This window comes from Phaseolus vulgaris, chromosome 3 (assembly GCF_000499845.2).
Source record: "Phaseolus vulgaris cultivar G19833 chromosome 3, P. vulgaris v2.0, whole genome shotgun sequence".
Lineage (NCBI taxonomy): Eukaryota > Viridiplantae > Streptophyta > Magnoliopsida > Fabales > Fabaceae > Phaseolus > Phaseolus vulgaris.
Genome location: NC_023757.2, coordinates 9260385 through 9274227, shown reverse-complemented (window position 1 = coordinate 9274227; position 13843 = coordinate 9260385). Strand labels below are relative to the sequence as shown.

At 37.4% G+C, this 13843-nt stretch overlaps 1 protein-coding gene across 1 annotated transcript; it reads left to right on the top strand.

Moving 5' to 3' along the window:
* Positions 1-11150: 11150 nt before the first annotated feature.
* LOC137839069 (uncharacterized) lies at positions 11151-11957 on the top strand. Its single transcript, XM_068648196.1, has one exon. The coding sequence runs from the start codon at positions 11151-11153 to the stop codon at positions 11955-11957; it is 807 nt and encodes a 268-aa protein (XP_068504297.1).
* The last annotated feature ends 1886 nt before the right edge of the window (positions 11958-13843 follow it).

The window sequence follows — 13843 nt, the reverse complement described above, 5'->3', positions numbered from 1 at the left end:
AAGCTTTATTGAAGAACACTATTGGTATTCAATCAACTAATAGAGAAAGAGTGTTCTAATTCTACATACGTCTTCAAACGATTATCCTCTCCAACAAAATTCAAAATGATTAGTTGATCACCTTGCATATAAACTAATCATCTTATCTAGTTGTTAGTTGCTAGTTGGCAAATAATATTTTGTTAAGCTAGGAATGGATTGTGTCAAGAATACTCAAGAAGTTAGTTAGGAGTGGCTTGTGTCAAGAATAATCAAGGGGCTAGCTGGGAGCGGCTATGAGCGAAAAGAATACTTGATTGAGCTAGGACTGGTTGATATCAAGAATAGTCAAAAGGGTTTTCCAGAAGTGGCTATGTGCCTAAAGAATACTCTATTTTACTTTGCAATAGTAGTTTGCTTAGTGAAACTTAATCAGTTACTTGAGAACTAGACATAGTCTGTTTGGTCAAGTGAACCGAAATAAAAAATTACAATGTGTATTCTCTCTTTCTTTGTCTCTGTACTTTGAATATTATTATTATCAATACTAAAAGAGAATAAGAGTCACTACAAAACACACTGTCAAAATGTTTTATATAAAAAAAATTGTTAAGTTAAAAAGCATCATCTAATATATTACATCAAATATAAACATCTTAACTAATTAAACAATTTACACATCTATTGTTTGAGTATTTTCTATTAGAAGATATTAGCAAAAGTGCAAAAAAGTTTTGGAAAAACACAATTCAACCATTCATTATTGTGTTCTTACTGTTTTCACACACTCCTAATTGAAAACCCAAGTATTCTTTGGACTAAAACCAATCCTATCTAAGATTGAGTATTATCTTAAATACATCCACTTTTTGGTGATAGACGCCAACCAAACAAAAACTTGGATTTGTAATCTTTCTATTTGTTTTTTCTTCTAATTTATTTAAGAAACTAATTTGAAAGTATATGCAATATGAGTTAGTAAACACAAATTAAAACATAATTATTAAATCTTTTCATTCTAGATAATATGTCATAAAAATGAAGTATTTGAAATTTTCAATTATTCAATTTATTTTTATTTAAAAAAAATTTAGAGATATTTACAATATATCACAACCGTTAAAATATGTTTTAAGGAAGATAATTCTGAAAGAGATAATAAGGATGTTTTTATTTCCTAAAAAATATTTTTAATATCATTTTCTTCAAAAATAAAATACAAATAAAATATTCTTTTTCCAGATATTATATTACTTTGATTAAACGTGTTTTTAGCAAGTATATTTATTTTGAAGATTTTGTTTTCTACAACCATTTAAAAAAAATATTCGCATTCATAATGTTTAGAGGTTTAATAGAGTGTCCATGGTCTCAACATTTATATAGGAACTTGAAGAATGTAGTTGTTACAATCCATTTTCTAGTTATTGAGTAGCTTTGAACTCATTTTGAATATTGAAAAGCATTAAATGTGTTTTAAGCATCATTATGTTCTCTTCTCATATTCATGCAACATTCTTGAAAGTTGGAAATACTTATCTAGGATAAACTTTTGCACTAAAATATGATAAAAGTGGACACCATAGTTAACACGAGAGGATTGTTGGCGAACAATGCATGGGAGATAGTATTCCAAGAGATGTCTAATGTTTAAGCCTCAAAAATATTCTTTATGTTGATGTTAGATTAAAATCTGTTTGCACTTATTGTCTTATCATCATCCACGTTTATAAAAATTTGAAAAATTTGCATGCTGTTTTATCAGTTGTCATTTAAAGCACTTGCGGTTGCATGATATTCTTTTTATACAATATTTATCATACGCAGCTTCTTCATGTTTTATTTTAATAATATTTTTATGAAAATTGAAATATCACTAACATTAGATGTTTGATTGAAATCATAAATAAATTTATTTAGTTTGCCCACCTTAGAGTTTTGATCACTTGAAACAAAAATGTCTAGATAATATAAATTGTTTCTTCATGTCACCATTTTAAAATATCATTTGAACATCATGAATTACCAGTGTTGTTATTATTATAGATGAATTATTTCAAATTATTGGAGATTTTTTTTATAATCAATATTTTTCTTTTAAGGAAAGTCTTTAATAGCTAGACGAATTTTATAATTCTTAATTACATCAGTTTTATTAATTTAACAAGATTTTCCATGATACTTGCTATGTGGTAACAATCTATCTACATTTGGTGCAATACTTTCTATATAATATTAAATATACAATTTTTATTGAATTTTGAGAACACATACCATTCGAATTTTACACAAATTATAACATTTAAATTGCACATTATAATTTTGGACAAACATAGCGTCATTATCATAAAAACAATATAAAACAAAGTAAATATATGTAGTGTTTAGTTAGAACAATAAAGCCACCAACATTAATAACCAACAAGAAATTGTTGCCAAATTTTTAAAATTTTACCAATTTTTCTGCATTCATGCTTATAATTATATAATTTTTTCATTATTTTTTGAATTAAAAAATGTAAGTAAAGTTGTACTGTTATTTAATTTTTTCCAGGAAATTTTCTTGTGATGAAAATAAATTCACAGATAAGTTTTAATAATATTTTAACAAAATTAGCAGGAAATTTGTACTCTATTTTACTTCACTTTTATTTAATATTCTTAGTTTCAAATATCTATTTTATCAAAATATAATAATTTTTAGTTATAGTTGACATAATTAAAAATTATCCTTATAACTCATATTATTTATACATCATTATTTAAATTAAAAAATATAAGATTATACCATTTTTTTTATGAGCTAATATTAGGCAGATGAATATAACAACATATATCTTGCTCACTTCCCAATTTGTTTCAAAACATATACCAAAATTCCTTTTTATAATAATATTATACCAGATTTTGATGAGGTAACATAACATATACCAGATTTTGTTTCTTATTATATTTTAAAATAATTTTTAAGAGAACTCAACATTACGTGCCCGTTTTTATTAAAAAAATAATTTAAAAGAAAAATAATTAATTATTATTGTTCCTGCCAGTTGACCCGAAACGCCTTCGTGCGCCTACGTCACTCTCACGCTCAGAGTTCTTGCATTCGCATGTACCTTTCCTGTGATGAACACCTGAAACACAAAGACAAAGGGCGCCCTAACGACCATTTGCATTCTGACGCTCAAGTCGGTATTAGGGCTAGGAAACACTGAAAATTTGTGTAACTATTACTGTGTGTGTTTCTAGCGGCGCAAGAGAATTCTCTCTTGTCATACCTTGCTATTTATGGACTGAAACTAGGGTTTCCTCTTTACCCGAAATGGACCTTTCTGGCGGGACGGGCCCAACACTGTTGTTATCTTACTCTTAGGCTTTCTTTGGATTAGAGGTTGTGGGTGAGTGGAAAGTTGAGGGTCTGGAAGAGTGAAAATGTGAAGAAAGTGTGGAGAAAGTTGAGAGTGTTTGGAATTGGATATGTTAGAGTGGATGTGTGAAAAAAGTTTATTAGAAATTGTGAATGATGTGATAGTTGTGAGAGTATTTTAATATATTTTGAATAGTGTAAATTGTAATATTACAAATTTACCCTTGCATATAAATAAATAGGAAAATGAAATATTAATTAGTTTAAAGGACATTTAAGTTAATTAAAATAATTAGTATTATATTATTTAATTTCTATTACATTACTTTATATATAATAATAAAGTATACTTTTGTTCATGTGTAAAAAAATAATCAAAAAAATATTATTAATTTTGTACATAATTTTGATAATTAAAATAATTGTAAGTTTCAATTATAACTTAAAAAATAATATAAAATTGAAATGAATATAGAATATAGAAATGAAATATGATTTCTTCATTTTTAATTTTATTAATTGAAAAAATTTGTATTAGTTAAATTTTTGTTTGTAGATAATTTTAATATTATTAATGATTATTTAATAAATTTTACGTTATATAAATATATAAATATATCATTGTTATTAATTATGATTTTGATTACTATTAATAATAACATTAATATAATTTAAGAAAAGATGTCATGAACATTAGTTGCAAAAAGATATAAAGTTATTACATTTGATGGAGAGAGATAAATACATGTTAATTTGAAATTATGCAAATTACTACAATATTTTTTATAATTTTTTAAATTTTAAAATTAATAAATTATATTAAATCTACAAAAATTAAAACTCTAAACATTATAAATTTTGAATTCCATTCTGTCAAAATATTTTTTTTAAATAAAAATTTCTATTTTTTTATAAACAGTTCATTTTTTTTTAAAATAATTACTTTCTATATTTATTATTAAAAAATCAGATTTCTTCTCAAAAGTTTAACTGTTTTTTTAATTAATACAACATTTTATATAAAAATTTTAATTATAACATTAACAATTTATGTCAAATATAAGAAAACCCTACAAATTTTTAATTCCATTCTGTAAACATATTCATTTTTAATTCCATTATGTAAACATATTCATTTTAAAACATAATAATTATCTACATTTATTATAAATTGAAATTTCGTATCTAAACTTTTTCTACTTTCTTAACTTACTAAAACATTTATTTTGATTTTGTAATTTATAATATTAATTTATAAAAACCCTACACATTACAAATTTCTATTTTCAGTTGTAAAAATATTCAGTTTAAATAAATAAATTTTTTTCTTATAAATAATTAAATGTTATAAATAAAAATGACTACAACATTTTTTTAATGTTTTTAATGATAACATTAATAATTTATGTCAATCTAAAAAAAAATTAACTAACCATTATAAATTTTTATTTCCATTCTCTAAAAATATTATTTAGAAATAAAAAACTATTTTTTTAAAACAATTTCATTTTTAAAAACTAATAAATATCTACATTTATTATTAGAAATTCAAATTTTTTCTCTGCCTTTTTAAATTACTATAACATTAAAATAAATAAATAAATAAATAAATAAAAATTTAAAAAACCTGAACAAAAGCACAATAGGGTGGGGAGGCCCTGTGATTTATGGTGGTATGGAGGAGAAAAGAGAAAAGTAAGGGTAGAAGAGTAACTTTATACGTCTGACGTGGCACTTGCTATGTACTCTCTCCTTTCTCTTCATTTTGGAGAAGATGCAATATCCCCTCCACTTTACCTGCACTCTCTCCCTCACCCACATACATAACTGGAAGCAAACGGGGTGGTACTGTACCACCCCTAGAAGCAAAAGGTACCTTAGGATAACCTAGCGCGTGTGGTTCCTAACTGGAGTGCGACCTCTGGTGGGTGATCACATGGGTGCCTCCTCGTTCACCTGATCTTTGGGGTCACCCGCCTCTGGGAGTGTCCTAACTGTTCACGTGCCATGCATGCAGCTCACCCCAGGAACACGACCTTTATGAGCCATATCTTTCCAGTGGCTTTACTCTTTGTGTTACGCCTGAACGCGTCATCCACTCTGCACGCATGGGCCCTCGTGATATAGGCTTCTCCCTTTTACTAATAACTGGTGCGTGATCTGGGATCCACCTTTCGTGGCCCATCTCTACCGCTTAGATTTCCGATGTCCGATCTCTCCACACTGTCTAGTGGCATGTCGGTACATCCTGATGACTGATGACTGATGACTGATGTCTGAAGTCTGAAGTCTGCAGTCTGACCACTCCTGGCTCCTTGGCGTATGTGCTTTGATAGTACTGGCCCACGATGCTCGTGGGACCCGCTTAGGTGGCACCAACATTACCAATGGTCAGTCAACGTCCAGGGATTGGTCGGTACAATTATATTATTTAAATTTGATATTATATTTTATAAATTTAAAAAACTATTAGTATTTAAAATAATTTTTATTATTAATAAAAAAATTAAACTAGTTTTTAGAAGAGTATCAACATTAATTATTATTATTATTATTAATTATTTTAAATTTTAAATTAATTATTGTAAAAATTAATTTATAATTTAAACTAATTAATAATTAATTAAATTTTATTTATGTTTTCGCACAAAATTTGATGAGTTATAATAATAAAGTTGAAAAAAAAAGTTGAAGAAAGAGAACATCTTATGTTTTACTATTTACTATTCTTTTGCCCTAAAATCCAATTACGAAACTTCATTTTTCTGCCATCCTAAAATGATAAAGTAAACTTTTCATACAATTGACGTCTATTTTTCTTAGTAACTTTATTTCATCTAATTTACTTATTCTATTTTCACTCAAAAAATAAAATTTATAAATGAAATTAATCTTAAACTGAGTTTTTTTCTCCCTACCAATTTTAAAAAATTAATTTCTGATAAATTTTTATTTCCTTTTTATTCCAAAAGGTTTATCAACATTATTTTATTTTACTGTTTAAAATACTACAAACCACCAACAAAAATAAAATAAATAATGTTAAAAGATAATGATTGGAATTTTAAAACCTAAGCACATTTAAGAGTATTTGTACAACTAATTGCAATAAATTAAAGTTAACTAATAGGTTCCCTGTACTTTTAAAGTTTTAAATAATATTACAAACAATTTTCAAACATTCGGTTTGGATATTAATTATATGTATCGACCAATCCTCGGTTATCGACTCCAGTGACTGACCTCAGACATCGCACACCGATGCCTGATAGTAAAGATAGGTCACGTAAGGTGGGCCCGAATACACGTATCAGGGTGTTGGTCAGTCTTCAAACATCGGTATCATAGACATCGACGTTGGAGATCGACACCAAACCTCACCCGAAGAGGGAGAGATCAGACGTCGACGGTCTGAACAGTTGTATTGGGCCACGTAAGGTGGGCCCTAGAATTATACTAAGTTATCAATTAAAACATTAGATATGAGGAAAGCCTAAGTCACGAGGGATCCATGCAGGTGGTGTGTATAGCGCATTCAGGCGCGACACGAGTGAGTAATCCTTAGAAGCGCTAAGGCCCATTAAGGTTAGGGTTTCCAATGGAAGTTGCATGCATGACACGTGAATACTTAGGGCACTCGCAGAACAGATGGCGCTAGAGATTAGGTGCACAAGTTGGTACCTAAGCGGCCACTCTATTAGTCGTTGCACTCCAGTTAAGGGAAGTTCTACGTGCCAGATTATGCTAAGATTATGTAATAGCGGCGCAAGGACATTCCCCAAGGAACCCTAGACATGGGTAACAACACAGAGGTAAACCCTAGTTTCAACCTATATAAGGAATGCTAAGCACCCTAGCAAGATACACAGTTTCTAAGACTGAAACTACTTTATACACTTGGTGTTTCTTTTTCCTAATACTGACTTGAGCGTCGGAGTGCAAACGGCCGTCAAGGTGCCCTTTGTCTTTGCAGGTGAGAGATTCTTCGACCAAGGAAGGACGATTCTCAGGCGGAGATAAGAGGGACAGTGATTGTCATTCGAGTCAACCGGCGAGAACATTTGGCGCCCACCGTGGGGCCCGATAAAACAAGGTCCCACTCGCAATCGTGTGAAGAGTTGTTACCAACGATATGAGAAGTACGAGGCAATGATCTGTTGTGGTCGTAGGTGTCATGCCCCCTGGAGGGGACAACATCACCATGCAACAACTCATGGAGACCATGCGCGCTCTCCAAGAGGCGGTGGCAGCATCTATGGTTGAAATAGCCGCATCACAGGCGGACAATGAAGAACTGGGTAGGACCAACGAGGAACTGCGCAGAGATTTGAAAGAGACAGGGGAGCGCGCGGTGGATGAGCGTGCCCCACCCGTACCACTTAAGACATGCCCCATGTCGTTCTCTCAGGCGATTATGGATACAACATTTCCAATCACGTCTCTAGGCCCAAAAGTCACCTTCACAAGTGTAGAAGATCTAGAGGCTCACCTCACAACGTTCCACACCCAGATGATGCTCACAGGGGGATCTGACGTTGTGTACTACAAGCTGCTGATGAGCATGTTGGCAAACGCGGCGTTGGAGTGGTTTGTTAGTCTCCCTGACAGACACATCACCACTTTCGATCAGTTCGCAACGCTGTTCAGAGAATAGTACCTCGTTAATAGGGCCCCCACTCGAATCTCTTATGATGTCTTTGACATTAAACAGTACGAGGGAGAGTCCTTAAAGGAGTTCTTGCACAGGTTTGGAGTCCAGGTAGTGCAGTTGAAACCCACATATGAGGTCATGATGGTGCTCGCCTTCGTCAAGGGAATGATGTCAGGACCTTTCACTGAATCACTACTCAGGTTCTACCCAAAGACGTTCAGCGAGATCAGGCGTCGGGCCTTGGCACACATCGTTGCAGACAATCGAATCACAGAGAAACGTGGCCTCGTCGGTCTTGTCCGACCTCGAGCGGCTAGTCGACCTCAGTCCATGAGGGTGCACGAGGCGACCATAGAGAAGAAGGGCGCGGGAAACCAGCAACCCTACGAGAAGCCACAGGCTGGAACGCCCACGCGGAGAGACCCGCCTCCGAAGCATAATTTTCGTGTAGAGCTCGAGGAGCTGATCGTTATTCTTAACATAGCGGCAAGATTGAAGATGCCCCCGAAGACCGACAGGAAGATGGGGCCCAACAAGAACGCTTGGTGCGAATTCCACTAGGCATATTGCCACCCCATACGCAACTACTTGGCCTTGGCACACCAACTGGATGAGCTGGTGAAAAGTGACTTCTTGAAAGACTGCCTTCAGGAGCCGCAGGACGATTAGGCGTTGGTAGCCGAAAGAGTAAATCAGGGGCACGAGGTGCCCATTCACTGTGAGATCAACACCATATCTGGAGGGTTTTCAGGAGGAGGATGCACCGCCTCCCAGCAGAAGAAGTACGTACGAGAGGTGATGGCAATGGAGGTATAAGAGCCATATCGGACTCCCGATGTTGACCTCGTCTTCACCAAGGCCGACCGCCAAGATGTCATACCACATGAAAATGACCCAGTGGTGATTTCGGTAGTAACGACAGGAAAAAAAGTGCATCGCGTCCTCGTAGACCAAGGAATTTCGACTGATGTGATGTTTTGGTCAACCTTAAACAAGTTGCAGTTGTCTCCAGACCAGTTGAGACCTTATACCGGTTGCTTGTATGGTTTCACTAGAGACTAGGTAGAAGTGCATGGGCATATAGAGTTGAGGACGACCTTCACAGATGACACAACTTCACACACTACCAACATCAGGTATCTTGTTGTTAACGCCCCATCAGCCTACAATATACTTTTAGGTAGACCTGCTTTGAACAGGATTGAAGCGATTGTCTCTACGAGGCATATGAAGATGAAGTTGCCTTCCCTCGAGGGTACGGTGATCACCATCAAGTCTGACCAGAAAGAGCCCAAGAAGTGTTACGAGAATAGCCTCAAGACGAAGAGAGAAGTGTTCGCTGTTACCACTCAGCCTCTAATGAAAGAAAGAGTCTCCTGTGCAGAGATCGCCCGAGACAGATGACCCAAACCTGCCGAAAACGTGTTAGAGCGAGAGATCGGCGGGAAGGTCTTCAAGCTTGGCAAGTCTCAGGGCCAAGAGACTTAGGATCAGATCACCGAAGTTATATCACGATACTTGGACGCATTTGTCTGGTCCTCCTCAGACATGCTTGGCATAAAGCCCGATTTCTTGTGTCATCGTCTCACTATGGACCCCTAGGTCCGACCTGTACGCCAGAGAAGAAGGAAGTTCAACGAAAAGATGCGTCAGCTCGTCAGAGAAAGGATAAAAAAATTGTTGAAGGCTGACCACATCAGGGAGATTCAGTACCCTGAGTAGCTGGCGAGTGTGGTGCTAGTAAAGAAGGCCAGTGGGAAATAGAGGATGTGCGTAGACTTCAGAGACCTCAACAAGACCTGCCCAAAGGACTCCTACTCGTTGCCCAGTATTGACACTTTGGTGGACAGTGCGTCCGGTTGCTGACTACTTAGCTTCCTGGATGCCTTTTCTGGTTACAACCAGATCATTATGCACCCCAGGGACGAGAGCAAGACAACATTCATGACAGAGCTATCTTGTTATTGTTATAAGGTGATACCCTTTGGGCTTAAAAACGTAGGGGCGACGTACCAGAGGCTGATGGACAGAGTGTTAGCGCCCATGTTAGGGTGGAATGTTCAAGCATATGTAGATAACATGGTGGTCACCTCCCAGCAGAGGAACAACATGTAGCAGACCTAGAAAATTTAGTCACCACAAAAGCCAAATGCAAGTTGAAGCTGAACCCAGAAAAGTGTGTGTTCAGGATAGAGGCAGGCAAGTTCTTGGGGTTCCTACTCACTGAACGTGGGATAGAGGCAAATCCTAAGAAGTGCGTTGCGATAATAGCAATGAAGAGCCCAACCTCAATTAAGGAGGTGCAGCAGTTGACGGGGCGCATGGCCGACTTCCAGGTTCGTGTCGGCAGGAGGAGATAAGGGGCATCCTTATTTCCAGTGTTTGAAGAGGAACAACAGGTACGTATGGATCAGAGAGTGCGAAGAGGCGTTCTTAAAGCTGAAAGAGTACCTAGCCAGTCCGCCAGTGTTGTGCAAGACACAGCTAGGTACTCCACTTCGTCTATACTTCGCGGTTACAGAAAGGGCGATCAACTCGGTTCTACTGCAAGAGCAGGACTAGGTGCAGAAGCCGATATACTTTGTTAGCAAAGTGTCGTTGGGGCCAGAGGTGAGATACCAGGCCATAGAGAAAGCGGTTGTGACAGTAGTGTTCTCAGCGCGAAGAGTTCGCTACTACTTCCAGAGCTTTACCGTAATAGTGATGACAGACCTTCCAATTTGCAAGGTCTTACAAAAGCCAGATGTGGCAGGCAGGATGGTGCGATGAGCGATAGGGTTATCTGAGTTCGATGTGCAGTATGAGCCTAAAGGCCCCATTAAAGGCCAAGTTTATGCTGACTTCGTAGTAGAGCTCTCCTCGGCAACCGCGCACCAAGAAAGAGCAGGTTTTAGATGGGTACTCTATGTAGATGGTTCCTCCAACCAACAAAGCAGTGGGGTTGGTGTTATCTTGGAAGGGCCAAATGGGTTGCTAATTGAGCAGGCCCTGCGGTTCGCTTTCAAGGCCAGTAACAACCTGGTAGAGTATGAGGCCCTGATCGCTGGAATGCTGCTGGCTAAAGAGATGGGTGCGAAAGGTTTGTTGGCAAAGAATGACTCCTTGTTAGTTACAGGTCAGGTCTCGGGGGAATACTAGGCTAAAGACCCTCGGATGGCTGCATATCTAGAGTATGTCCAGGTTCTGAGGGAAACATTTGAGGTGTTCGAATTAGTCCACGTACCTAGAGAACAGAATGCTCGAGCACACATGCTTGCTAAGCTCGCCAGTTCGGGCAAGGGGGGCAGACAGAGGACAGTCATTCAGGAGACCCTGAGGACACCTCGAACTACCACATACAATATGGCAGAAGTCCATCAGATCAGCACATCGGAAGGGGTGCGGAGGAGTCATCGGTTGTTGACGCAGGAGATGTTAAAAACGCCGAGAATAAGCGTATACCCAGTTGTTGGGGAAAGTTTGTCACAAGTCTACCAAGTTGAAACAGAAGAAACTTGGATGACACCCTATCAACGTTATTTGGTTGATGAAATACTCCCGCTAAAACCCACAGAGGCCAGAAAAATCAAGAAAAATTCCAGCAAGTACACCTTAATCGATGTAAAATTATTCAAGCATGGGTTCACCCACCCCATCCTAGTGTGTGTAAGTGGTGAGCAATGCACGCGCATTATGGAAAAACTATATGAAGGGATATGCGGTAGCCACATCGACAGTCGATCTCTCTCATCAAAGGCCATTCGTACAGGATATTATTGGCCAACCATGAGGGAAGATTGCACGGGGTATGCACAGCGGTGTAAGCAGTGCCAGCAACACACGGACTGGCACAAGGCGCCTCCAGAGGAGTGGAGGTTAATCTATAGCCCCTGGCCATTTCATACCTGGGGAATCAACATTCTGGGGCTTTCTCCTTTAGCAGTGCGACAGATGAAGTACCTCGTGGTTGCCATAGAATAGTTCACAAAGTGGATAGAGGCTGAGCCAGTAGTGTAGATCACAACCCACAAGATCCAACACTTTGTGTGGAAGAACATAGTGTGCCGCTTTGGGATCCCAAAATGGTTGGTGTCTGATAATGGTACCCAGTTTGCCCGCCAGCAGTTGGGCAAGTTATGTACAGAACTGGGAGTAAAGCAGGTGTTCGCATCGGTCAAACACCCCCAGACGAACGGGCAGGTCAAGTCTGCCAACCGAGTTATGCTCAGATGTCTAAAGAAAGGGCTAGAAAAAGCCAAAGGGACGTAGGTAGAGGAAGTTCCTAAAATTGTGTGGACTTACCACACTACTACCCAGTCCAAAACCAGAGAGACACCCTTTAGCTTGGTGTACGGTTCGAACGCAATGATTCCAGTAGAAATCCAGGAGGACTCACCTTGTTTCCAGAACTTCGTGGTCAAAAAATCCAATGAAGAGAGAAAGGTGAACCTAACCTACTGGACGAAGTAAGGGAGGAAGCAAGGATTAAGGCCGAAGCCTTGAAGAGGAGGGTGGAGTACAAGTACAGCTCCAAGCTGAGACCTCGGCAGTTTCAGGTCGTCGACCAGGTGATGCGAAAGGTCCACCCGTACCAGCTAGAGAACAAGTTGTCCCCCAAGTGGACTGGTCCTTTCAGAGTGACAGAGACCCTTGAGAATGGAGCATACAGGCTCGAAACATTAGAAGGTCGGGCGATCCCTCGTACTTGGAACGCGACCAACCTCAAGTTTTATTTCAGTTATGTTGTTTGCATTGCACACAGTTTTATGAGACACTCTTTTTCCCTTATAAGGGTTTTTTAACGAGGTCACCCAATAAAATTTTAGTTATTCAATTAAGAAATATATTGTGCAGTGCAGTTAATGAACCTCTCTCTGAGATTGACACACCAAGATCGGGAATAGTATGGTTCCTCAGTGAGCCTCCCTCTTGTGTGAGTTCACCAAGGCTGAGAATAGTATGGTTCAACCGTTATAAGACCTGTCCCTTGACTTCATACAACAAGGATGAGTTCAGTTAGGAATTTTTCACTTGAGTTAGAAACACTAAGATATGGAATAGTATGGTTCCTTAATGAGCCTCCCTCTTGTGTGGGAACGCCAAGGTCGAACAACATGGTTCAAAAGTTACATCCACCCTTGCCCCATGGACGAGGACGAGGTCAGTTACGAATCGTTCACTTGGGTTAGAAACACCAAGATTGAGAATAGTATGGTTCCTCAGTGAGCCTCTCTCTTGCGTGGGAACGCCAAGGTCGAACAACATGGTTCGACAGTTACATTTGTTAGAATGTATGACTTTAAACTAGAAGGGGGTGAATGGTTTAAAGAGGGATTTCAAAAACTTTTAAGCCTTGAATGAACTTTCTTCCAGATTCAGTTGATAGAGAATTCAGTTTGCCAAAACACAAAACTAAAAGCACAGCACCAGAAAAACAATCGGTTGTTTCGCAGAAACAATCGGTTGTTTATACCAGTATACAAATATCAAAACTAAATTTAAAGAGTTAAGGGAGAGAGAGAATGCACACAGAGATTTATACTGGTTCACTCTAAACCCAGAGCTACATCTAGTCTTCTCAGAAACCACTGAGGAATTCCACTAAGCAATCAAACCTTGATCACTTACAACACAACCAAGAAAGTGACATTGATCCCCTCAAGACACACACTTCTCTTGTCCAAAACACCAACACTAAGAATGCTGATCTTGATCCCCTCAAGAATACACAACACTTCTCAGCAAACACACAGAAGAAACTTGTTCAACAGATATAAGGATTACACTTGTTACAGAAGAAAATCTGAACTCAAATACAAACATAAATCCTATCTCACACTCTTTGATCACTCTCAATCTCTAAGCAA